The 23,686-nt window shown below is 45.6% G+C and overlaps 1 protein-coding gene across 1 annotated transcript; it reads left to right on the top strand.

Annotated features, from left to right (window-relative positions):
- Window positions 1–10,656: 10,656 nt before the first annotated feature.
- On the top strand, window positions 10,657–21,559 carry LOC308578873 (uncharacterized protein). Its single transcript, XM_081179500.1, has 7 exons — window positions 10,657–10,833; window positions 14,544–16,201; window positions 16,955–17,081; window positions 17,201–17,304; window positions 17,413–17,539; window positions 18,875–18,964; window positions 19,911–21,559. The coding sequence occupies exons 2-7, from the start codon at window positions 14,594–14,596 to the stop codon at window positions 20,486–20,488; spliced, it is 2,634 nt and encodes an 877-aa protein (XP_081035626.1). The 5' UTR covers window positions 10,657–10,833; window positions 14,544–14,593; the 3' UTR covers window positions 20,489–21,559.
- The last annotated feature ends 2,127 nt before the right edge of the window (window positions 21,560–23,686 follow it).

The raw sequence follows: 23,686 nt of genomic DNA, 5'->3' as shown, positions 1-23,686 counted from the left end.
TGTGGAAGAAGCATTATTTTTTAGGAAAATGAAGTTGTAATGTTATTCTTAAAAAAAACCCCCACACACCTTGAGTTTACAAATTATATTGCCTGGGAAGTGTAAATAATATGATCATGATTACCTGACAGTGTGGCACTTCTAGAATTTACTTTACGTTGTCATTAAAAAGTCAGTTTTAAAATACATATTAAGAAGTAAACTACAACCATCAAATACAGTAAGGCTAAAATGTTTTCCCCTCCTAGCCTTCCTCATAGGAAAATTATCCAAAACTTCATCAAAATTTGTTTGTCTAAGTTTGTCACTTTCAATGTACAGAATGCTCAGTGCGGACAACCTTTCTTGAGACATTGTGGCCCTTAATTCATTTTTAATTCTTTTGAGTCTTGAAAAAATCCTCTCTCCTGAGCAGGGCTAAGAAATAGCTGCAAGACTGTTTCCACATTAGGAAAGGACATCTGATGTTTTTCCTTGTATATAATTTGATAAAGGTTTATATGAAACAGAGAGTGCTCTGCTGTAAGCCTATGGCTTTGTCTCACATACAGGTGAATGTGCAAAAGTTCATCAATAGGTTTCAGGTCAATATCTTCTGGGTATGCTTCCATCAACAGTTCAACACCTTGCTGAATTTCTTGCTTAGTTGTTGTCAAATTATCAAGAATGGCAAACAATTGTGCAACATCACTGCACACAGTACTTCTTTTTAAATTGGCTTCAAGTGCATCTAATATAGAAATAAAGGATTTTATCCTAAACCTATCACTTGTAGAAAGGTGCACTCCTGCCATTTCTTTGCCATTCCCTCCCTCTTTGTCTTCATGTTTTGTAGTTGACATTTGGCAAGGTGGCTTTTGCTTGTTTCTCAAGCTCATCAAAATCACCTCTAATTTTCCTTTAAAAATCCAGAAGTGACTTGTACAAACTTGCACAAGAACTCGGTAACAGGTCTGATTTTCGAAGGGCTTTGCTGACCTTGTGCAAATGACCTAGCGCACAGGTCCAAAAATACAGCATAAACACAAATCCCAGTTCTTCCATTTTCTGCAAAAGATTGTTAGCTTAGAGCCTGGTCTCTCCCTTCCCATTAACGTCAGAGTCAGGATGAGGTCCAGTTACCAACCTGCAGCCTGGCCTCCTGCCTTCTACCCTGAATAGTGACACCAGGGACCAACCCCTACACAGTCTCATCAGAGCTGGCCTTAAGGCAATTGGAGCAATTGGGCCAAATTGCGCCCTGCGGGCCGCACCAGTGCAATCTAGATGGATTTTATTTATATCTCTAAGATTCCAAGTTGGGCCCCAGAGCTTCAAATTGGGCCCCACTGGCTAGCCCTGAGTTTCATAGCTGCTGGGCCCGAGCTGCCCTGCCCTCGCATGATGTCTTGGGTTTGCAATTTTGGGAGAGGGGAGACTGAGGCGAGGGAACCTCCTGAAGGCCCTCGGAGCTGGACCTCAGTGTCCAGACTGAATGATGGGGGTGGAGATGCTCCTTCAGGTATACAGGACTGTGGCAGTGTAAGGCAGCTTCCTGCCTTCCTAAAAAATGTGTTCAACAGACAGGGGGCCACCACTGAGGAAGTCGGTTCTCATGTGGTTGTCTTCATCATCTCCCTCAATTGAGACACATACTGTAGGACCTCTGGTGTAGGCCACAAGGTCTGGGCTGGCACTGTCCTTTGTCTTAGTGACATAAGAACAAACTTTTTTATAAAGAAACAAAATAAAAAAAATTCCTTCCAGTAGCACCTTAGAGACCAACTAAGTTTGTTATTGGTATGCGCTTTCGTGTGCATGCACAGGACATAAGAACCTGAATCAGGCCAGGGGTTAATCTATTCCAGCATCACAGCTGCCACTGAGATGCCTGTGGGAAACCCCGGAGCAAGGCCCAAGTGCAAGACCCAGTATTCCCTCCTGCAGTTTACAGCAACTGGTATTCACCCCTTGCCCGTAGTTCACTGTATTGTTTGTTTAAAACAACCAGTCGTGTCCCAGGTCTGTCTCCATTCATAGGTAAAACATGTACAGGTTGATGCTACACGGGGGAAATTTTCCTAGCAGGTGATGGGAATGCTTCCTCCAAGGATATTTTCAAATGTGGGGAATGAACCATTGTGAAACCCCTCCCAGCTGGCCTTCGGGCAACCTGGCACCCCAAGGAATATACGCTTTTTTGTTGCTGCTGCGCATTTGAGGGTGGGGACCCAGTCATTAAACTGGGATTTGTGGTGTGCTCTCTTCCCCAGTCTTAGTCCAGTACTATAACCACTACACCAAACTGCCAGGTATATGCAGTAGGCTCCTCTTTTCAGTGCCTGCTAGAAACATTTTTGTTTAGGCTAGCCTACCCAGTATATAGGGACATGGGTGGCGCTGTGGGTTAAACCACAGAGCCTAGGGCTTGCCAGTCAGAAGGTTGGTGGTTTGAATCCCCGCGAGAGGGTGAGCTCCCGTTGCTCGGTCCCTGCGCCTGCCAACCTAGCAGTTCGAAAACATGTCAAAGTGCAAGTAGATAAATAGGTACCGCTCCGGCGGGAAGGTAAACGGCGTTTCCATGTGCTGCTCTGGTTTGCCAGAAGCGGCTTAGTCATGCTGGCCATGTGACCCAGAAGCTGTACGCCGGCTCCCTCGGCCAATAAAGTGAGATGGGCACCGCAACCCCAGAGTTGGCCATGACTGGACCTAATGGTCAGGGGTCCCTTTACCTTTACCCAGAACATCGTGGCGAAGGGGCTTGAATAACTCAGAGAAGCTATGAGCTACATAGGCGCCGACTCCATGGGGCTTGAGGGGGCCCGAGCCCCCTCAAAAATTCGTTTGGGGGGGGCTCAGCCCCCCCAATAATCTCGGGCGGCGGTGGGCGCGTCAGCGGCTTTTATAGGGCGCCCGGCGCGCACCAGCTCGATAACGGGCACCGGCGCGGCGGGGGGCGCCGGGCCGGGGGAGGGGGGCGGCCGGCCTGTCTCCTTGGCAACCCCATTGAGCAGCGCCGGCTCCCCCGGGAGGGCCATCCCCCCCGCGCCGCCGATCGCCAACACCGCCGACGCTGTGGCTGCCCGAGCCCGAGCCTGAGCCCGACCCGAAGCCCGAGCCCGAGCCTGAGCCCGAGCCCAAGCCCGTCAGTCAGGAAGGAAGGAAGGAAGGAGAAATGGGGAGGGAGACGAGGGAGGAAAATTGCGCGCAGGGTGAAGAAAGGAGAAGGGCGAACGAGACGAGCTTCCAACCCAAAAAAGGGCTGGAAGACTGGGAGGATGCAGGATCGGGAAAGAAAGCGACGACTTCCCCGCCCGCGACGTCGCCCGCTTGTCATTGGCAGCGCAGCGGGCGCCCAGAGGGGCTGGGCACCGGCGCAGGGCCGCTCCGCAGCCGCGGAGGACAGCTGCGCGGCTAGCAAGGTGTGCCGCGTAGAGCGCGGCCCTTGTGTGGCCCGGTGGCCAGGCAAGCTTGGGCGGGGACCCCCATGCGAATCTAAGACGGGAGAAGAGGGCAGAGCAAAGGGGGTCCCTTCCCCAACCTCCGGCTCTGAGACTTCCCTGAGCCCCAGAAAAGCGAAAGGATTTTCTCTTCTTCTTTTTTTATAAATATTTTATTAAGGTTTCAAATACAAAGTTAGAAACATACACTGAAGAAAAAAGTAAAAGAACAAGAAAAAGAAAAAAAGAAAAAGAAGAAAAGAAAACCAACCATTCAACACATTTTTTATATAACTAACTGGACTTCCTCGCATCTCCCTTACCCTGCATTCTTTATAATAAAGATATCAGCAAATTATTACCTTGTTTCGTACCTTATTTTGTACTTTTCAAATACTATACCTCTAAATTTAACATACTTTTCATCAGTTACTTATATCTTGAATTAAACATAGTATTACCTTAGATTTTGACCTTTTCTTACTTAAAATATAATTTCCTGTTTCCCAAATGTAATTGCTGAAGCTATATTTTCCGAATCGTGTAAATTTTTAACATTCATACAACTTATATTGTTTTTGTAAATAGTCCTTAATTTTTTTCCAGTCCTCTTCCGTTGTTTCTTCTCCCAAATCTCGGATTCTGCCAGTCATTTCAGCCAGTTCCATGTAGTCCATCAATTGCGTCTGCCACTCTTCCAGTGTGGGCAAATCTTGTGTCTTCCAATATTTTGCGATAAGTATTCTTGCTGCTGTAGTTGCATACATAAAGAAAGTTCTATCCTTCTTTAACACTTTCTGGCCAACAATGCCCAAGAGGAAGGCCTCTGGTTTCTTGGGAAAGGTATACTTAAATACCTTTTTTAACTCATTATAGATCATTTCCCAGAAGGTCTTCACTTTTGGACAAGTCCACCAGAGGTGAAAGAATGTCCCTTCAGCCTCCTTACATTTCCAACATTTATTATCAGACAGGTGATATATTTTTGCAAGCTTGACTGGGGTCATGTACCACCTATAAATCATTTTCATAATATTTTCCTTCAAGGCATTACATGCCGTGAATTTCATTCCGGTGGTCCATAACCTTTCCCAGTCCTCAAACATGATGTTATACCCAATATCCTGAGCCCATTTTATCATGGCTGATTTGACTGTCTCATCCTGAGTGATTTTCTCTTCAACCTGCCCTCCATCCTCTTGCAGAAAACTCTTTGCCTGCCCTGCCCGTATCTCGTTTTTGCTTTTTAATTCCACACACGCACCCTTCGGACTTCGTGGCAATCGGGCGCGCGGGTGCGTTTCCTAAGAGAGTGAGGACCCCCGCCTCCTCCCCACCTGCTCCCTCGCCAGCCAGCCAGCCGCGCGCCCTAGCCGGAGAGCCCCGGCCGTCCCCGTCGCGCAATCGGCTGGATCTCCCTTCAGCAGGCCGTGCTCACAACTCGGCCCAGGGACCCCCAGCAGCGGATCTCCGGCTCAGCTGAAGAATCCGGCAACAAGCCCCCTCCTCCCCAATCGCTCCGCCGAAATACGCTCCAAAACCCCCCAGATAGGCCGCCGGCTGCCAAGTCTAGTGGCGCCCTGAGCGAGGGTCTCTCCCCAACACCGCCACCTCGAACTGCGTTCTCCCGGCTACCCGAGCGAACCAGCGGCAGGACCCCGGTATGGGCCCCCCCAATATTTTTTATAAGTCGGCGCCCCTGATGAGCTATGCCATGCAGGGCCACCCAAGACAGACAGGTCATAGCCGAGAGTTTAGACTAAATGTGATCCACCTGGAGAAGGAACTGACAACCCACTTCAATATTTTGCCATGAAAAGAGGAGAAGCTTTGAGAAGAAAGTAAGAGTTTCCAAGGCATGCTCTGGGTCAAATAACGACGACCCAGAATATGCAGGATGTTGATGTGTCTTTTAAACTGTCTCCCCCTTATTGTTGCTTATAATTAATTTATTAATGTTTTAAACAGCTGGTTTCAAGTGCTTTTACTGATTATTTCATTGTTTCATTCTCTCTGTAAACCCCTTTGAACTTGTTTACAATCCAGCGGTATATAAGATTTGTGAAATAAAGTTTCCTGCAATGTAGGAATCAGAACGTGATCCTTTGCAGCCCTTTCAACTCCGCAGTTCTATAATTCTGTGCGATATATATATATATATATATATATATATATATATATATATATTTGCTTTCGTAGATTTTCACGGGTACAGGAATGCAGGTTTTGGTGTCTTCGGGTGTCTTCCCGTGTAAGAGTTGGGGTGTCTAGGCGACGTTTCGACGAGGTCTCACTCGTCATCTTCAGGCTGGTGCTTTCGGCTTCTTGTTACTAGAACAGAGCAGGATCTCAGTGTTTGAGTTCCTATAAATACTGTTGAGGGGGTGTGGTGTATAGCCTCCAACGTTCTGGGCAGAGAGGAAGTTCCTAGGTTAGTGTGCCTTTTCTTCTTTTGTTCATTAATTACTTGAGGGATATCTTGAGTGATTTCTTGAGTGATATTCTGAGTACCACTTAGGAGGGTCATTAGGTGTGGATTAGTTGCTAAAGCTTTCGTGTCTTGACCTCTTGAGCTTGTGAAGAGTTTTTCTGAGAAGATGGCTGTACTGCACTTAGTTGTGCTCTGGCTTGGCTTCGTGTATAGGGGCGAGCTGTGGTTTTGTGCCCTGTGCCAGCCAGATCTGTGTAGGGATTGCAGGGGGGTGCAGCATCCGGAGGTGCCACTATGGTTTGGCTACTGGATGGTGTCTGTAATTTATCTGTGGAGAGGGTCTGGGTTTGGGTCTGGTGTGGTTGATTGGAGATGGCGTTCTGTGTGCCTCTGGTTCTGGTGTCGGTTTTTGTGGGGAGGGCTAATTTCCAGATGTCTGGCAGGCGGGACGTGTCGTCACGCTTGTTCATGTTGTGAGGGTGTTTCTCTATCTCGATGGCTTCCATGATTATTCTCTTGTGGTGATGTTCCATGTTAAAGAGCAATTTGGAATCTGCAAAATTAATTTCGTGTCCTGTTTCTTTCATGTGTTGGTAAAGAGAGGAAGTTTTTTCTTCTTTTTTGACGGCATTCTTGTGTTCTGCGATACGTGCATTTATTCGTCTGTTTGTTTGTCCAATGTACGTGGCTGGGCAGACTTTGCAGGGTATTTCATAGACCCCTTGGTTTTCTAACTGGATTTTATCTTTTGGGTTTCTGAGGATATTGGCTATTTTTTGGTTGGTGCAAAAGGCTGTTTTGATATTGTGTATATGGCATTGCATATATACATTGCAATTTCAGCTGAATTTGGGGGAACCACTTGAAGCCTCCCTTGTGTTGAGCCATTTCCATTGCATTTGTTTATTTGCTCATTGCAAACAGCTGAAAGTCTGTAAATGTTGATAATCAACTTGATTTTCAGTGGGTGGTTGAATAATTTCAATTGCTACTGTAGATACATGCATATAGATTGCATAGGTTTTGCCAGCCTTGGCTTCTTTCCTTTCCCCACCCCACGCCTTTTACATTTGCAAATGAAGCCCATCAAGCCAGGCAATTGCCCAAGACATTCCCCATTGTTAAGCAGATTAAGGTGAGGCTGGTGACCTACTTTTCTGCCCTCAAGACTTGTTCCCATCCAGACCCCTAGGGGTAAAGTTAGTGATTAATTGGATTAGGTCAGTTTCACAGCTACACCCTCATAGCTTTTGCCAACCTGGGATGTCCTTTTAAGTTTAGTCAGGAGTGTGTCTGGAGATAACTGAAGATTCTTTCTACCCTCTGCAAGGCAGGGCATGTTTGAAGTTTCAACACTCCAGGTGTTACAGGTCATAAGAACATTGTTTTATTCTTCTTGTAAACCACTCTGTGAGGTTTTTGTGTCAAACAAGCAGTATATAAATTTTGAGAAATGAATCATTTTGCCATTTCTGGGGCTTATAGACTGCCTTTCATACATCAGTGTAGAGGTATACAAATTAAAAATGAAATGAAATATTTCCTATTGGGAAATGATATATAATGAACTGATGAAAATATTGAAAATAACTTTTGTAAAAAAAACCCAGAAGCTTTCTTACTACGTATTTTTGGTGAAGACATACCAAAAGAAAAGAGGACTTTATTTATGTATGCCACTACAGCAGCAAGAATGTTGATTGTACAAAACTGGAAGACTGGAGAAATACCAACTAAAGAACAATGGCAAGAGAAGTTGATGAACTATGCAGAACTGGCAAAAACAACAGATAGATTAAGAGAAAAAGACAACAGAGACTATGAAAAAGCATGGGAACCATTTATATTATACTTGCAGAAACAAAGAAAGTCGAAAGACTTGATGGCAGGATTTAAACATTCACACTATTAGTGTTAGAAAACGTGTAGAAGATAGAGAAATATTATGGTGTATTTACTTTTACTTTTATTTTTTAGGTTTGATGTTATGTTATTAATAACTTTTTCCGTAAGGAGGTAGCAAAGTGGGTGAAATGAGAAGCAAACCAGAAGCAGGAGTTGGGGGAAGCCCTGGAGGGGATGGAGGAAGGAATACATAATAAATGTAAAGAATTTGAATGAAAAAGAAAAATGAATAAAAAAATGAATAAAATTTTTATATATAAAAAAAGACGTTTCAACATTCCAGGTGTTATTGGGCTACAGGTCAGGTGAGGTTTTTGTGTCAAACAAGTGGTATATAAATTTTTGAGAAATGAATCATTTTGCCATTTCTGGGGCTTATAGACTGCCTTTCATACATCAGTGTAGAAGTTTACAAATTAAAAATGAAATGAATTTTTTCCTTTTAGTTTTGTAAAGGAATGTTAACAGAGAATATTTATTCAACACACACACTAAATAAGCAATGGCATTTTTCACTGACCTGGCTGCATTTGGAAATATTTAATATCGAGGTCAATTTCATGTAGGTGCATATTTGGGCAGATTAAAGGGCTTGTATTAATGCTTACTGTATCCATAATGTGAACTGATGGTGACATTCCATTATTCATGTAGCATTATTATTTCTTTGTGGAATTTGCAATTATTTATTTTTCATGCAAATAAATCACCTTCCTAAGAAATTGTATGAACGGAGGCAATAAATATACAAACAAACACCAGAAGCACAAACACACATAAGAAGGTAGGAAGAATCATAGAATTGTAGAGTTGGAAGAGACCCCAGGGGGTCATCTAGTCCAACCCCCTGCAATGCTGGAATGCCGGCTGGATCAGGCCAGCAGCCCATCTAGTTTTCACGGTGGAAGCCCACAACCAGGAACTAAGTTTGTTTGTCATTGGCATCCGTCTAACTCGAAAGACAATGGAGTGTGCTTGCAGGGCTGAAGTCAAACTGCTGCAATAGCAGTACTGAAGTGACCTCCCAAAGCAGCAGAATATAGCGGACTCTCGGGTTGCGAACATGATCCATGCGCGTTCGCAACCCGCATCTGTGCATCTGTGCACATATGATTTTGCGCTTCTGCGCATGCGCAAAGTGCGATTTAGCCTTTCTGTGCATGCACGACCGCCGAAACCCGGAAGTAACCCGTTCCGGTACTTCCAGGTTTCGGTGGTCCGCAACCCGAAAAAACGCAACCTGAAGCGGCTGTAACCCGAGGTATGACTATAATAACAATATGATTCTAAGGTTTGTCCACTGTGTGAGCTATTTTATGCTTAGTGACAGAGTCATTGTGCCTGAAGTTTCTGACTAAACATCATCTTAGTTGGTAGAGCTCCAAGGGTCAGCAAACTTTTTCAGCAGGGGGCCGGTCCACTGTCCCTCAGACCTTGTGGGGGGCCAGACTATATTTTGGAAAAAAAAATATATGAATAAATTCCTATGCCCCACAAATAACCCAGAGATGCATTTTAAATAAAAGCACACATTCTACTCATGTAAAAACACGCTGGTTCCCAGGCCGGATTTAGAAGGCGATGGGGCCTGATTCAGCCCCCGGGCCTTAGTTTGCCTACCCATGCTCTAGACTCTTAATCTCAGGGTTTTGGGTTCAAGCTCCATCCTGGGCAAAAGATTCTTGCATTGCAACGGGTTGGTCTAGATGACCCTCAGGGTCCCTTCCAACTCTGCAATTCTTAGTAAGAGCAGTTCAGCAGTGGACTACCTGGGAAGGTTGTGGATTGCTTCCATGGAGGTTTACAAGCAGAGGCTGGGTGGCCCTCTGTCATGGATGCTTCAGCTGTAAAGGTAAAGGGTAAAGGGACCCCTGACCATTAGGTCCAGTCGTGACCGACTCTGGGGTTGCGGCGTTCATCTCACTTTACTCACGTACAGCTTCTGGGTCATGTGGCCAGCATGACTAAGCCGCTTCTGGCGAACCAGAGCAGCACACGGAAACGCCGTTTACCTTCCCGCCGGAGTGGTACCTATTTATCTACTTGCACTTTGACGTGCTTTCGAACTGCTAGGTAGGTTGGCAGGAGCAGGGACCGAGCAACGGGAGCTCACCCCATCGCGGGGATTCGAACCGCCAACCTTCTGATCGGCAAGCCTTGGCCTCAGTGGTTTTTAGTCCACAGCTGAGATTCCTACATTGCAGTGGGTTGGATTAGATGACCCTTGGTGACCCCTTAGAACTCTATGATTCTATGATTGAAAGAGCCAGGGGGTAGTGCAGGACCTGGGTTCAAATCCTCACTCTCAGCCCTACCTACTTCACAGGGTTTGTTGTTGGAGATTAAATGAGAAAAGCCCTGCATGCCAACTTTTTTGCTTCTTGGAGGAAAAGGCAGGAAATAAATACAATAAGTAAATAAATAAATACAATAAATAAATAAATAAATAAATAAATAAATAAATAAATAAATAAATAAATAAATAAATAAATAAAGACTCCCCCCCCCAGTGCGGTCTGCAAATGGTACCTGAGCCCAACACCCCTCTCCCCATCTGCAATTCCTGGCAACTGATATTCACAGAATCATCGGATTGCTCATCTAATTCACCCCCCTACAAGAAGCTCCTTGGATGGAAAAAAAAAGAGAGAAGTGAATTAGATAAATGCAATAAACAAAAAGTACCCATATTTTTCAAAAAGCGTGCTCAGGATCTGAAAACTAGCCGGAGGCGTTAAACTCTCTCAATTCTCCCGCTTTGATCCGAACAAGGTCAAAGCTCTCCATTCTGTGGTTGGGTGGGGGTAGGAGAGGGGACGACGGCTTGGGAGGTCGCCACGCCTCCTGCCCTGGACGACCCCACCCTGCACGACCCCACCTTTCTTTTCGGCAGCCGTGACTATTTATACCCTTAGTTTGCAAAGCTTTCTCACACGCGTTTCCAGGGTCGTGGAGAGATCGCTGTCTTTTCTTCTCTGGGGAACGTGTGGATTACTGTACTGGAAATCATCTTTCGTCCAGCTTCCAGCAGCGCCCCTTTGGCTTCAGAGAGTAGGATCGTCTGCCTAAAACCCTGAGGTTGGTTCCTTTTTACAATTGCTATGAAGTCTTTTTTTTTTTCAAATTGCCCACGCAGCCAAATTTAGCTTAAACCGCTCGGTTGTGCTGGGAAGCGAAACCTGGATGCAGCGGCGATTTGAGAAACACAATTGCGCACTGTAAACACGTTAACGCATTGGCAGGATTTTAAGAACACTTGTAATTTTAGTAATAGCAAATTTAGTTGGTCTCTAAGGTGCTACTACTGGAAGGATTTTTTTTTATTACTTTGCTTCGACTACGGCAGACCAACACGGCTACCTACCTGTAACTTGTAATTTTAGGGACACTGTAGAAAAACTGAAGGAAAAATAAGATATGCAGTAGAAAAAAATATGGTAAAGGAACTAGGAGAGGGGGTGGAGGAAAGTCACGGGATTCAGGGAATACCGGGGGGCGGGCGGTTTAATATTGCTTTAGTATATTTTTGTATTTTTCATTTTTGTTACTGTGTGTTTTTATTCTTGTGATATTTGTATAAAACCTAGTAAAATGTTATATATTTTCGCGTTACGAAAGGTAGTCCAAAACATCCAGAGGGCAAGCCGATGCAGTTATTTGAAATTATGTTCTGCAAATAACAGCATCGGCTTGCCCTTTCGATGATTGCGACTACCTTTCGTAATGCGAAACCTCCAGAGGTCTAGCAACTTGGTGTGCGCTCCCGTTGAAGCAGGGATTTGCTCCCGGGAAAAGCGGAGTGTGTGTGGCTCTGTCCCAATTGATAGAACCGATCTTTAAAAATCAAATAGAGATGGGAGTAGCGGGATTGGGGGTCCAGAGCGGGCGGGCCTGGACAGAGAGGGGAGTTTTCTGAAAACTTTTGCCGGCAACCAGAAACTCTTTCCTCTCTCTCCCGACACCGCCGTCGCCAAAAAGGGATGTTTTGCACGTTGGGGAATCAGGGGCGGACTGCACTGCAAGAAGGGTCAGTGGCGCAGCATATGCCGTCGCTGCCCAGGGCAGGCGCGTTCCCAAGGGGCGCGGAGAGTGCGCTCCCAGGCGCGGGTTAGCCGCGCGCGCGCGCGCACCCACCGATCCGGCTTCCTTTCCTGCTTGCTTGCTTGCCTGCCTCCTCCAGCCCTGAGCGCGGGGCAATTGCGCACCGCCTGCCCGTGACTCCCGCGCCTACAGTCAGGGGAAGGCGAGAGCTGCTGCTGCGCGCTCCCGGGTGGAGAAGGCAGGCAAGCAAGCAGGGGAGAGGACGGGAAGGAGACGGGCAAAGCGGCACAGCAGCAAGAAGCTGTGTTTGGAAAGCGGGGAGGTTTTGTGTGTGCGTGCACACAAATGCGAAAGCCCAGGGAAAAAAATTGTCTGCACTCACGGGCGTAGTCAGGATTTTTGTTTGCTATGCATTTTTATTGCTTGGGTTCGGGCAGCTGCCCCCCCCCACGCCGCCTGCGCCCATGCATGCAAATGCAACAGATTGTGGGGTTGAAAAGGAAATGCTTCAGGGAAACTTCTGCATAACGACAGCCCTTCGGCCCCCCCCTCGCTCATGCACGCGACCTATCTAGGCTCTGTTTCTCGCTCTTTGAAATCTTAAGACATGGGTAGGCAAACTTAAGGCCCAATTGCCTTCTAAATGCGGCCCGCGGACGGTCCCGGAATCGGCGTATGTTTACATGAGTAGAATGTGCAGTTTTATTTAAAATGCATCTCTGGGTTATTTGTGGGGCATAGGAATTCGTTCATTCCCTACCCCCCCCATATAGTCTCCCCCCCCCCAGGACCGGTCCCCTGCTGAAAAGGTTTGCTGACCCCTCTCTTAAGATGTTCTGCCCTTGAACACTGAGAAACCCCTTTTGCATCCCGTTGGGAGAAAACTGAATGGGCAACTTTCAATTAGAAGCAGGGAAGATCTTTGCTCCCACCCCCCTTTAGAGCTATTTCATAGTCAACTCCCCCTCGATCAAAGGCGTGAACCCTTCTCATGATATTATATTCCCATCCTGACTTTTAAACATGCTAGTGTCCATTTTTATTACCCCAGTTTCTATCCAACTAAGAACAAGTAGTTCATAGGTTTCTTAATTTCAGCAGGACAACCTGCTGAAATTAAGAAACCTATGAACTTCTGTGGGGCCTACTCTGAGTAGGACTAGCATTGGGCACAACGCCATATTTTTACGTTGGTTGCAAATTGCTTTGGCACTATTATTATTTATTGTGTAATGGGAGGTTATGTGTGCCTGTGTGTGTAAGTGTAAACACAAAATATATACACAGCTTGAGTGTGTAAAACAAACAAACTTGTAGTGGTACCTTGGTTTACAACCATAATCTGTTCTGGAGGTCTCTTTGTAAACCAAAACAGGTTGTAACCCAAGACATGCTTTCGCCAATGGGGCCTCCAATTTTTTTCTCTTGTAATAATAAAAAAGGGTTGTAATCCAAAAAAAGGTTGCAAACTGGGACACGCACTTCTGGGTTTGACGTGTTTGTAATCCAAAATGTATGCAAACCAGACTGTTTGCAAACCCAGGTACCACTGTAGTTAAAAGCAAATATTGAAAACATCCAGAAGATTAAAATCCAGGGCAGTTAGTAAGAAAGGACACACTTCTACATGTCAGTATTACATGGTGTGTTACAGAAATTAATGGAAAATTTCTAAAAAATTGGGTTTTCCCCCGCTGAATGCATTACACATAAAGTTAAGGGTGAAAAAAAGATGTTCAACAAATGGTTTTCCTCTGACGTAAAGTTAAATTAGCTCTAGGAATGTACTGCAAAAAAACCAGTCATTTTTATCTTTCTTTATTTAAAAATCGCTAGAACAGGCATAGGCAAACTCGGCCCTCCAGATGTTTTGGACATCGGGTTTATTTGGTTAGATTTACAGATTATAGCCACCATCCCTGACCACTGGTCCTGCTAACTAGGGATCATGGGAGTTATAAGTTCTGTGTTTTTTAAAAATGTTCTTTTTTCACATCCAGACATTTAATAATGTTACGCCATTCTAAATTTCAATCACACCACAGTTGCCTGTTCTGTAATGTGAAAGGAAGGTTAGAAATGTCGATCCTGCCTTGTTTAGTGTTGCAGCACCTACTCTACTTGCCTTCTGATCAAGCCCTTTTACGGCTTAGAAGTTGAGGGAATTTTAATAAGTTTTAGTTTTTTCAAAAAAATGTTTCAAAATACAATGGGGTTCCCCTCCCTTGATGTTACAGTATCTTTTTAAAATTGATTTGAGGCTTTTAAAAAGCACACACAAAAAACCCCAAGCAGCATAGAAATTCTATGAAATAAATTAATGCTATATTTCCAATAGTTTCTGAAACAGTGCCATGACCACACATGTTTCCTATTTCTGATGTGAGGCTTTTGCTTGTGGAAGAAAGTGCAGCAACAGTGCAGGCTAAGGGAAAAATTTGGGGGGGGGGACACATGGTTTGGAGAAGAGTAAGTGACAAACTTGCAGGGAATAAAATCAACTTTTCTGCAAATCATCTGCACCTTGTTGTGAGTTGCAATCACTGTGAGGTCCAAAAGACCTTGGGGATCAGTACAGAACGTGCAGGTTCTGTCTTGGGAAATAAGGAGCTTCCAGCAACTTGGATGAATCCAAAAACTACAGTGCACATTTAAGCTCATACAAATTGCCTTCCATTAAATTTCAATGGGTGCTTCTATTGAAAAGCAGTGATTGACTGATTTTCTCTCTCTTTCTCTCCCACCAGAAAAAAACTAGACTCTGCTCAATTGCTTCACAGTGTTTGCCTCTTGCACAATGGTCAACCTGCAGAATAAGATGGAGAGGACAAACGAAAGGAACTGGTTGGGACCACAGTTCAGCATAAAAGAAGCATGGAGTGGTTCCCAAAACCCTATGGAAGAATCTCCACTGGAGCCTTCCCAAGAGGATCTTTTTCAGTTGGATGATGAGAATTTCGTTCTGGCATTGGAGAGCAGCATGGAGGAAGAGAAGGAACCGTCCAGTTCTGACGTGCTGAACTTGCCACTTCCAGCGCAAGCAGAAGCACATTGTGTCCAAGTTCCCCTGAACAGCACCCCAGGCGAGGTCCCAAAGCTGCGTAGAAGCAAGTGCCTCCTAAGACAGTCCTCCTCCACGTCCCTTGAGCCAGAGGACACCACCACTAAGGAGCCACCAGCAAAAAGGCAGAGGATCTCTTTCGTGTGGAGATACTTCACGACAACAAGCAAATTTGTGGTCCAGTGCCGTGTCTGCCATAGGGCCGTTCGCCTTGGGAGGCCTGATGGTTGCCAACTGGTGGGAACCACTGCAATGCACAGTCACATGATGAGAAAGCACAGAGACGTCCTTGACAAGGCGTCAGAAAGGGGCAAGACTGCATCTTCCAGGCCTCGAACCCGGTCTGTCTCGGGCACCTTGGGGTCTCACTCCGCTCTTAACGAGGTAGCAGGAAGTGGCCAGATGACACCCTCCAGGCCTCACACTCGGTCCATGTCAGGCAGGTCTCGATTGCCGTCCACTCCGCTGACCTGTGTGGCATGCCAGCCAATGGAATTCACTTTGCTAGAGAGCAACAGCAGCCAAGATTCTGAGTCCAGAGATGGCAACGCTGTGCTGGTACAGGAGGACTGTGCAAAGGAAAGGGCACTACCAGGACTCAAGGAAGGAGGAGCCTCTGGCATCAAAAGGCCCCGAAAGAACCCACTTCAAAAGGTTGCTGCCAACACGGAACCATCAGCCCATCGTGGGAAAACGTCTTTTGTGTGGAAACTCTTCGCCAAGGATGCCAATAGCAAATCTGCGGTCCGTTGCAGTCAAACTGTTAGTCTTGGGAAGCCCAGCGGCTGCCAGCAGGTGGGAACCACCACAACGCACAGTCACCTCATGAAATGGCACAGAGATGTGGCTGACAAGGCCGAAAGAAGCAGCAATACAACACACTCCTTCCCTCCTCGGCAGAAAGAAAAGGCAAATGACCGGCTCTGTGGAGGAAAGATGGAAGAGCTAGATGCAGGGAAAAGAGCAGGGGTATCTCCTCATTTCGTCCAGGCGAGGGGCATTGTGACAGCCTCAAAGAGAATCGCACAGGAGATCCTGGGTGAGGAGGACGTCCTTGGCTCTGACGCTCGGCGCCAACGTTTCAGGCACTTCCGCTACCAGGAGGCCGAGGGGCCCAGAGAGGTTTGCAGCCAATTCCACCGCCTCTGCCAACAGTGGCTGAAGCCGAAGAGACGCACCAAGGCTCAGATGCTGGACCTGGTGATCCTGGAGCAGTTCCTGGCTGCCCTCCCCCCGGAGATGCAAAGCTGGGTCAGAGATTGTGGGCCGGAGACCTGCGCCGAGGCAGTGGCCCTGGCTGAAGGTTTTCTCATGAGCCAAGCGGAAGACCAGAAGGAGGCGGAGGTGAGAGAGTGTTTTGCTTTGGTAATTCCAAGGCCCCAATCCTTGGTTGTATTTGGATTCACTGCCTCAGGAAGTGCTGATCAATCTTCTAGCTGATAAATTAGACCCTCTCAGGTGCTGAGATCAGCAGATGGGGGCCCTCTTGGTAGTTCCTGCACCCTCAGAGGTTTGGTGGGTGGCAGAAGGCCTCTGTAGTGGCCCCTAAGCTGTGGCACTCCTTCCCCACAGAGGTACATCTGGTACCTACATTATACGGCTTCCAGCGAATGCTGATGACACTCATTTTTACCCTGGCTTTTGAGGTGCATGGTTTTAGGACTCTCCTTACTTCTATGAATCCAATTTTTGAATTGTTTTTAGTATTGTGTTTTAATGCTGCAACCTGCCCTGGGACCTTAGAGTTTGATGATACCGTATTGGCCCGAATATAAGCTGCTCCCTTCCCCGCTTTCTCCCTTCCCGGCCTTGGGGGAGAGGACGGGGGACTACATGTGGGACAGGCACCACTTTGCTGTGCTCCTGCCTGCATACTGGATAATTTTTGTAAGGTCGTGAATATAAGCTGCACTTTAACTTTTCACGGTCGGAATTTGGGGGGGAAGTGCGGCTTATATACGGGCCAATACGGTAATAATAACTTAATACTTGAACATTTATTCATCTTGCGTTATTTAATGGCACCCCTGGCCTTTGCCTGACCTGTTTCCTGTCTCTCCCCCCCCCTCCACTTTCTTGCATGGGTTCCTATCTCAGGCGCAGGAGATGTCATCCAAAGCAACCTCACATTTCATAGAGGCAGAGAACACCCTGCCAGATGCCACCGAGAGGCCACTGTTCAGGGAAATCAAGCAAGAGGCTGACATGGGCACCCCCTCTCTGGGTAAGGACCATAACGGAGCAGGCTTCAACATAGTCTCTCCTTCTCTTGAATCTGCCTGGATCCTGTGGTTAAATTACGGAGCCTAAAGTGCCTCCCCATTTTCTTTGCCTTCCCCATAGGATGTCGAACAACGTTTGGAGACAGCGAGATGGCCGCAGAGGTTCCTTCTAGGCCTCCTCCTCTTTGTGGTGGACTGGGAATGGCTTCTGCCCAGTTGGAACAGGTACGGGGTGGGCGGAAGTGTTGGGGAGACGGGCAGGGGACCACCCAGGTTCCTTTTTCAGACCCAGCGAGAGGTGTGGGATTTGACGGGCGTCCATCCTTCTTCCAGGCTCCCGTGTCCCTTGAGGAGGTGGCAGTGCGTTTCAAAGAGGAGGAATGGTTCCTGCTGGATCCAGACCAGAGAGCGCTGCACAAAGAGGTCATGGAGGAGAATTATGCGAGTCTGGTATTTCTAGGTAAGGCTCCTCCTTGGTTTTGGCCGATAGATCCTGAAAGCAGGAATAGTTGCTGCTCTTTGTATGCGGCAGGGCATTGTGGGAAACGTCACGGCGTGTGACAGTAGCTGACAGGGCCTTTAGTGTGGTAGTCTCCACCCTGCGGAACTCCCTGCCTTCTTTCAGACGTCTACATAGCTGTCAACATTTCCTTTTTATTGCGAGGAATCCTATTCGGAATAAGGCAATTTCCCTTTAAAAAAGGGAAACGATGACAGCTATGTCTCTCTTAAAAACTTTACTTTTTAGTTACATCTTTACAATATGGATTCCCCCCACCCTTCAGCCAGCTAGTATCTGTTGCTGTTTTACTGATGTTTGTAAACACGTTTTACAGATATTTATTTTCATTATTTTAAAGTTTATTTATACTTTTCAAATTCATACATTTCATTAATTTCACAATCATTTTAACATTTCAAAGTTTGGCTTCCTCCGCCCCGCCCCCCCCTTTCTGCCGTTCCTTAAATTTATTTTTTAATATCTTCTGCATATCCAAATTCATTTAATTTGCTCATTTAATTATCTACGTTAAATATAAACTCGTATGAAACTGCAGGTTATTGCAGTAATCCTCCCAATGTTTTTATCTGTTTGCAATTTATCTGTAAATATTCACTAAGCCATTTCCATTCTTTTATAAAAAGTTTATCTTGATTTCTTATTCTTCCAGTAAATTTCGCCATTTCTGCATATTCCATAATTTTTTGCATCCATTCTCCCTTTGCTGGGACTTCTGCTTCTTTTCATTTTGGGGCGAGTAACATGCTTGCTGTTGCAGTCGCACACATAAATAAATTTCTATGCAATTTAGGTAGTTCTGTCCCTAAATTCCCCAAAGAAAAGTTTCTGGGTTTTTTTTTCTAAAACTAAGATTATTTTGAACATACTTTTCAATTCATTATTTATCATTTCCCAGTAAGCTTACTGGCTTACCATTTTACAGATATTTATTGACTGATTTAATTGAATTTATGCCACAAGCTGCCTTGATATATGCTATGAAAGTGCAAATCAAAAAAATTCAAATAAATAAATAGTCAGTTAAATAAGCTCTGGCCCCATCCGAGCTATACATTTAAGACAGCATTATAACATTACCCAGGCCTATGGCTATTAATTAATCTATGACCTGTAAAAGTGTGGGGACTATTATTATAATTAGGTTGTCTGTCAGTATGCTCTTTACTATGTTTTTGTCATTGATGCTGTGTAATGTGTTTTAACGTTGTACGACGCCCTGATAAAGAGCAGTATATAAATTTAATAAATAATATCTTCTTTCTCTCAAAAAAGGACTACCAATTTCCAGATCTGACATCGCTTTGCAGAACGAATGGGAAAATGCATTCACTGAGGGCTCTGAAGAAGAGGAGAAATTAGCGGGTAGGTGCTGAATTGAAATGGGACTCCCTGCATTTTTGGCCTAGCAAGCTATGCAGACACCTGGCAGACATTTTGATTTCTGTGTGGCCAGACTCCCGTGCCCTCCTTAATTAAACCCTGCACCAGAAGGAGGCAGGACATTTTTAGTAGTGTCTCCTGCACTCTGGAATTCATTTCTGAAAGATATACAACGGGGGCTCCCCTCAGTTTAAGAAAGTCTTTATAAAAGCTTACCTGTTTTCTCTTACCTGTAACTGAATGCTGAAGAAGTAGCTCTCTACCCTGGCCTTGAGACCTGAGACATGTTTTAAGAGCCTGCCCCTTTCCCAGGACTGTAATTTTTAAAATTCTTTTTAAAATTACAAATTTTAGATTGTTGTAAACCACCCCAGGACTTGCTTGGCAGAGGGTGCGTAATAGATTTACTAATGCTAGTAATTTATGCTTCTTCTTTCACACACAAAAATACTTAGCACATAGAAAAACCTCAAAGCAAGGCACATGTTGTATCATCGCTATTTCCTTGCAGGATTTGGGTTGTGCTTCAGAGTTAAAACAGAAATCAAGGGTAAATTCAAATAATTAAAAATGGTAATAAACTACAAGCACATCAGTATTCTAGATATCTGGGTGGACTTGCCTGAGCAAAAACGTTTTTAGCAGGCACCAAAAAGAGTAGAGTGAAGGCACTTGTCTCATATCAATATGCAAGGAGTTCAAAAGTATAGAGACTGCCATACTAAAATACCAATTTCCTACAAGTGCGGAACACATGTGGCATGTGCAGCAGTATCAGTTATTATTTCCTTTTCACCATCAGAGGCTGTTTGATGGAATTGAAAGGGATCTGCCTCCCCACTTACCGTATTTTCTGCTTTCTTTGATTTCATTGAGTTTCCTTCCTGATTTGAGGACCTGTTCCTGATTTCTCTCTCGATTCTTTCAGGTGATGGGAGTGAGAGTGATGAAGAAAACAGTCCTCAAAGAAAGAAAACTGAACAAAAGCAGAAGAAGCGCTTGACTTCTGTAGGGGCTGGCTTCCGTGAAGTTCCAGTACTGGCAGAACGTCATGCAGGAAACAAAGGGAATACTGAGAATGGAGAGAGACTGTTGAGGTGCTCAGAGTGTGGAAAGGGTTTCATTGGCTGGATGAACCTTACTAAACATCAGAGAATCCACATGGGAGAAAAACCACATGAATATTCAGAGAACAGGAAGCCATTCTCTCGCAGCTCAGACCAGAGATTCCATGTTGGCACAAAGCCCTATAAATGCTCAGAGTGTGGAAAGAGCTTTGTTCAGAGCACGTACCTGAGAGTGCATAAAAGAATTCACACAGGGGAGAAGCCGTACAAATGCTTCGAGTGCGGAAAGAGCTTCGGCTGGAGTGGAAACCTGAACAGGCACCACAGAATCCACACAGGGGAGAAGCCGTATCAATGTTCCCAGTGTCAGAAGAGTTTCCGTCACGGATCAAGCCTTAAACTTCACCAGAGAAGTCACGGAGGTGAACGCACTTTATAAACATCGAGGTTTTGGTGGAATAGATACGTTAATTCGCATTACAAAACTTGCACTTGGGAGAAACTCCACGGCTAAGAGCAGGCATAGGCAAACTCAGCCCTCCAGCTGTTTTGGGACTACACTTCCCATCATCCCTGACCACTGATCCTGTTAACTAGGGATGATGGGAGTCGTAGTTCCAAAATACCGGGGGGGGGGGCAAGTTTGCCTATGCCTGGATAGTGGAGCGTGGATATTCTGGTATCCTTTCAGGAGAAAGCACATGAATGATTACAGCAACCTTCACAAACTGCTGCCCTCCAAATGTTTTGGACTACAATTCTCATCGGCCGCGTGCATCACAGCCACTGGGTTTCCCCCAAAGAACATGGGTGGTGGTTTGTATTTTGTAGCAAAAATCCACCTTCCCACCAAAATACAGAACAGCCACATAGGATTTGCACCAGCCTGGAGCTTCGATACTTTTGAATATTCATTTGTCACTGTCCCGTTGTGTTTGAAAGGAACTATTGGACAGCACTTTGATTGACTTGTTTATTTCTAGAATCACGTTTTCCCCTCATTATGACTTACTGGCATTGCATTGCAGTAGGATGTGAGGTTTTTCATCGTTTCTGCGGCTCCTGGGCTGCCTCATGTGTAGCAGTGCAGAAAGGCGAGCCTACTAAACCACAAATGCAACGCAGTGAGCTATTTCTGCTTAGTTTTGTACACAGCACACACGTTTTGAAAATAACGACCTTTTGCATTGCCTTGGCAACATTTGAAAATAGGTCTTGGAGATGCCAGTTTTGTGCGGATGCCTTTTGGATATCTAGACTGGATTTGAACACATCAGAGTTTCAGTTAAATGTCTTGTAAATTTAAACAGGGAAAGATGGGAGGGAAAGATGGGACTCCACAGCGCCATCTGGTGGCACAGTGTTATATTGCATGCACAACACTTTCTTCAGCAGCCTAGCTGAGTCCTTAATGTGATGAGCACTATGTATATAATGTGTTATGTGTATTCTTATTTTGTTACTATTTGTATTTGTTATATAAGGTTATTTTTTATCTGTTGAATTTGCAAATAAAGTTTTTTTTTTAATGAAACAAAATTTTGGGAGGAAAATTGTGTGACCAGAGGCCTGCCTTTTTCTTTTAGCTAGTGATTGAAACTCCACAACTTAAAGCCTTTGAAAAAGCACAGCAGCTTGAGGCAGCTGTAGTTCTGAATCACAGTTTCTTGGATTCACGGGTGGGGAGGGTTGTTCTTGCATTCAGGTCCTGCAATGGGCTTCCCATTAAAGGGATAGCTCCCATTCACACCATACCTTTAAAGCACTATTACAAAGTTGGAAGGGACCCCAGGGAATCTCAGCTAAAGCATCCATGACAGAACTCTTTAGTTCAGACTCCTTTACTTCACATTGCTTCATAGGCGCCGACTCCATGGGGCTTGAGGGGGCCCGAGCCCCCTCAAAAATTCGTTTGGGGGGGCTCAGCCCCCCCAATAATCTCGGGCGGCGGTGGGCGCGTCCGCGGCTTTTATAGGGCGCCCGATAACGGGCACCGGCACGGCGGGGGGAGGGGGGCGGCCGGCCTGTCTCCTTGGCAACCCCATTGAGCAGCGCCGGCTCCCCCGGGAGGGCCATCCCCCCGCGCCGCCGATCGCCAACACCGCCGAGCCCGAGCTCAGGCTGCCCGAGCCCGAGCCCGAGCCCGAGCCCTACCCGAAGCCCGAGCCTGAGCCCGAGCCCGTCAGTCAGGAAGGAAGGAGAAATGGGGAGGGAGACGAGGGAGGAAAATTGCGCGCAGGGTGAAGAAAGGAGAAGGGCGAACGAGACGAGCTTCCAACCCAAAAAAGGGCTGGAAGACTGGGAGGATGCAGGATCGGGAAAGAAAGCGACGCCTTCCCCGCCCGCGACGTCGCCCGCTTGTCATTGGCAGCGCAGCGGGCGCCCAGAGGGGCTGGGCACCGGCGCAGGGCCGCTCCGCAGCCGCGGAGGACAGCTGCGCGGCTAGCAAGGTGTGCCGCGTAGAGCGCGGCCCTTGTGTGGCCCGGTGGCCAGGCAAGCTTGGGCGGGGACCCCCATGCGAATCTAAGACGGGAGAAGAGGGCAGAGCAAAGGGGGTCCCTTCCCCAACCTCCGGCTCTGAGACTTCCCTGCGCCCCAGAAAAGCGAAAGGATTTTCTCTTCTTCTTTTTTTATAAATATTTTATTAAGGTTTCAAATACAAAGTTAGAAACATACACTGAAGAAAAAAGTAAAAGAACAAGAAAAAGAAAAAAAGAAAAAGAAGAAAAGAAAACCAACCATTCAACACATTTTTTATATAACTAACTGGACTTCCTCGCATCTCCCTTACCCTGCATTCTTTATAATAAAGATATCAGCAAATTATTACCTTGTTTCGTACCTTATTTTGTACTTTTCAAATACTATACCTCTAAATTTAACATACTTTTCATCAGTTACTTATATCTTAAATTAAACATAGTATTACCTTAGATTTTGACCTTTTCTTACTTAAAATATAATTTCCTGTTTCCCAAATCTAATTGCTGAAGCTATAGTTTCCGAATCGTGTAAATTTTTAACATTCATACAACTTATATTGTTTTTGTAAATAGTCCTTAAATTTTTCCCAGTCCTCTTCCGTTGTTTCTTCTCCCAAATCTCGGATTCTGCCAGTCATTTCAGCCAGTTCCATGTAGTCCATCAATTGCGTCTGCCACTCTTCCAGTGTGGGCAAATCTTGTGTCTTCCAATATTTTGCGATAAGTATTCTTGCTGCTGTAGTTGCATACATAAAGAAAGTTCTATCCTTCTTTAACACTTTCTGGCCAACAATGCCCAAGAGGAAGGCCTCTGGTTTCTTGGGAAAGGTATACTTAAATACCTTTTTTAACTCATTATAGATCATTTCCCAGAAGGCCTTCACTTTTGGACAAGTCCACCAGAGGTGAAAGAATGTCCCTTCAGCCTCCTTACATTTCCAACATTTATTATCAGACAGGTGATATATTTTTGCAAGCTTGACTGGGGTCATGTACCACCTATAAATCATTTTCATAATATTTTCCTTCAAGGCATTACATGCCGTGAATTTCATTCCGGTGGTCCATAACCTTTCCCAGTCCTCAAACATGATGTTATACCCAATATCCTGAGCCCATTTTATCATGGCTGATTTGACTGTCTCATCCTGAGT

Source organism: Podarcis bocagei (assembly GCF_964188305.1).
Source record: "Podarcis bocagei genome assembly, chromosome: 2".
Classification (NCBI taxonomy): domain Eukaryota; kingdom Metazoa; phylum Chordata; class Lepidosauria; order Squamata; family Lacertidae; genus Podarcis; species Podarcis bocagei.
The sequence above is the reverse complement of the archived record's forward strand: the minus strand, read 5'-3'. Positions and strand labels throughout refer to the sequence as shown.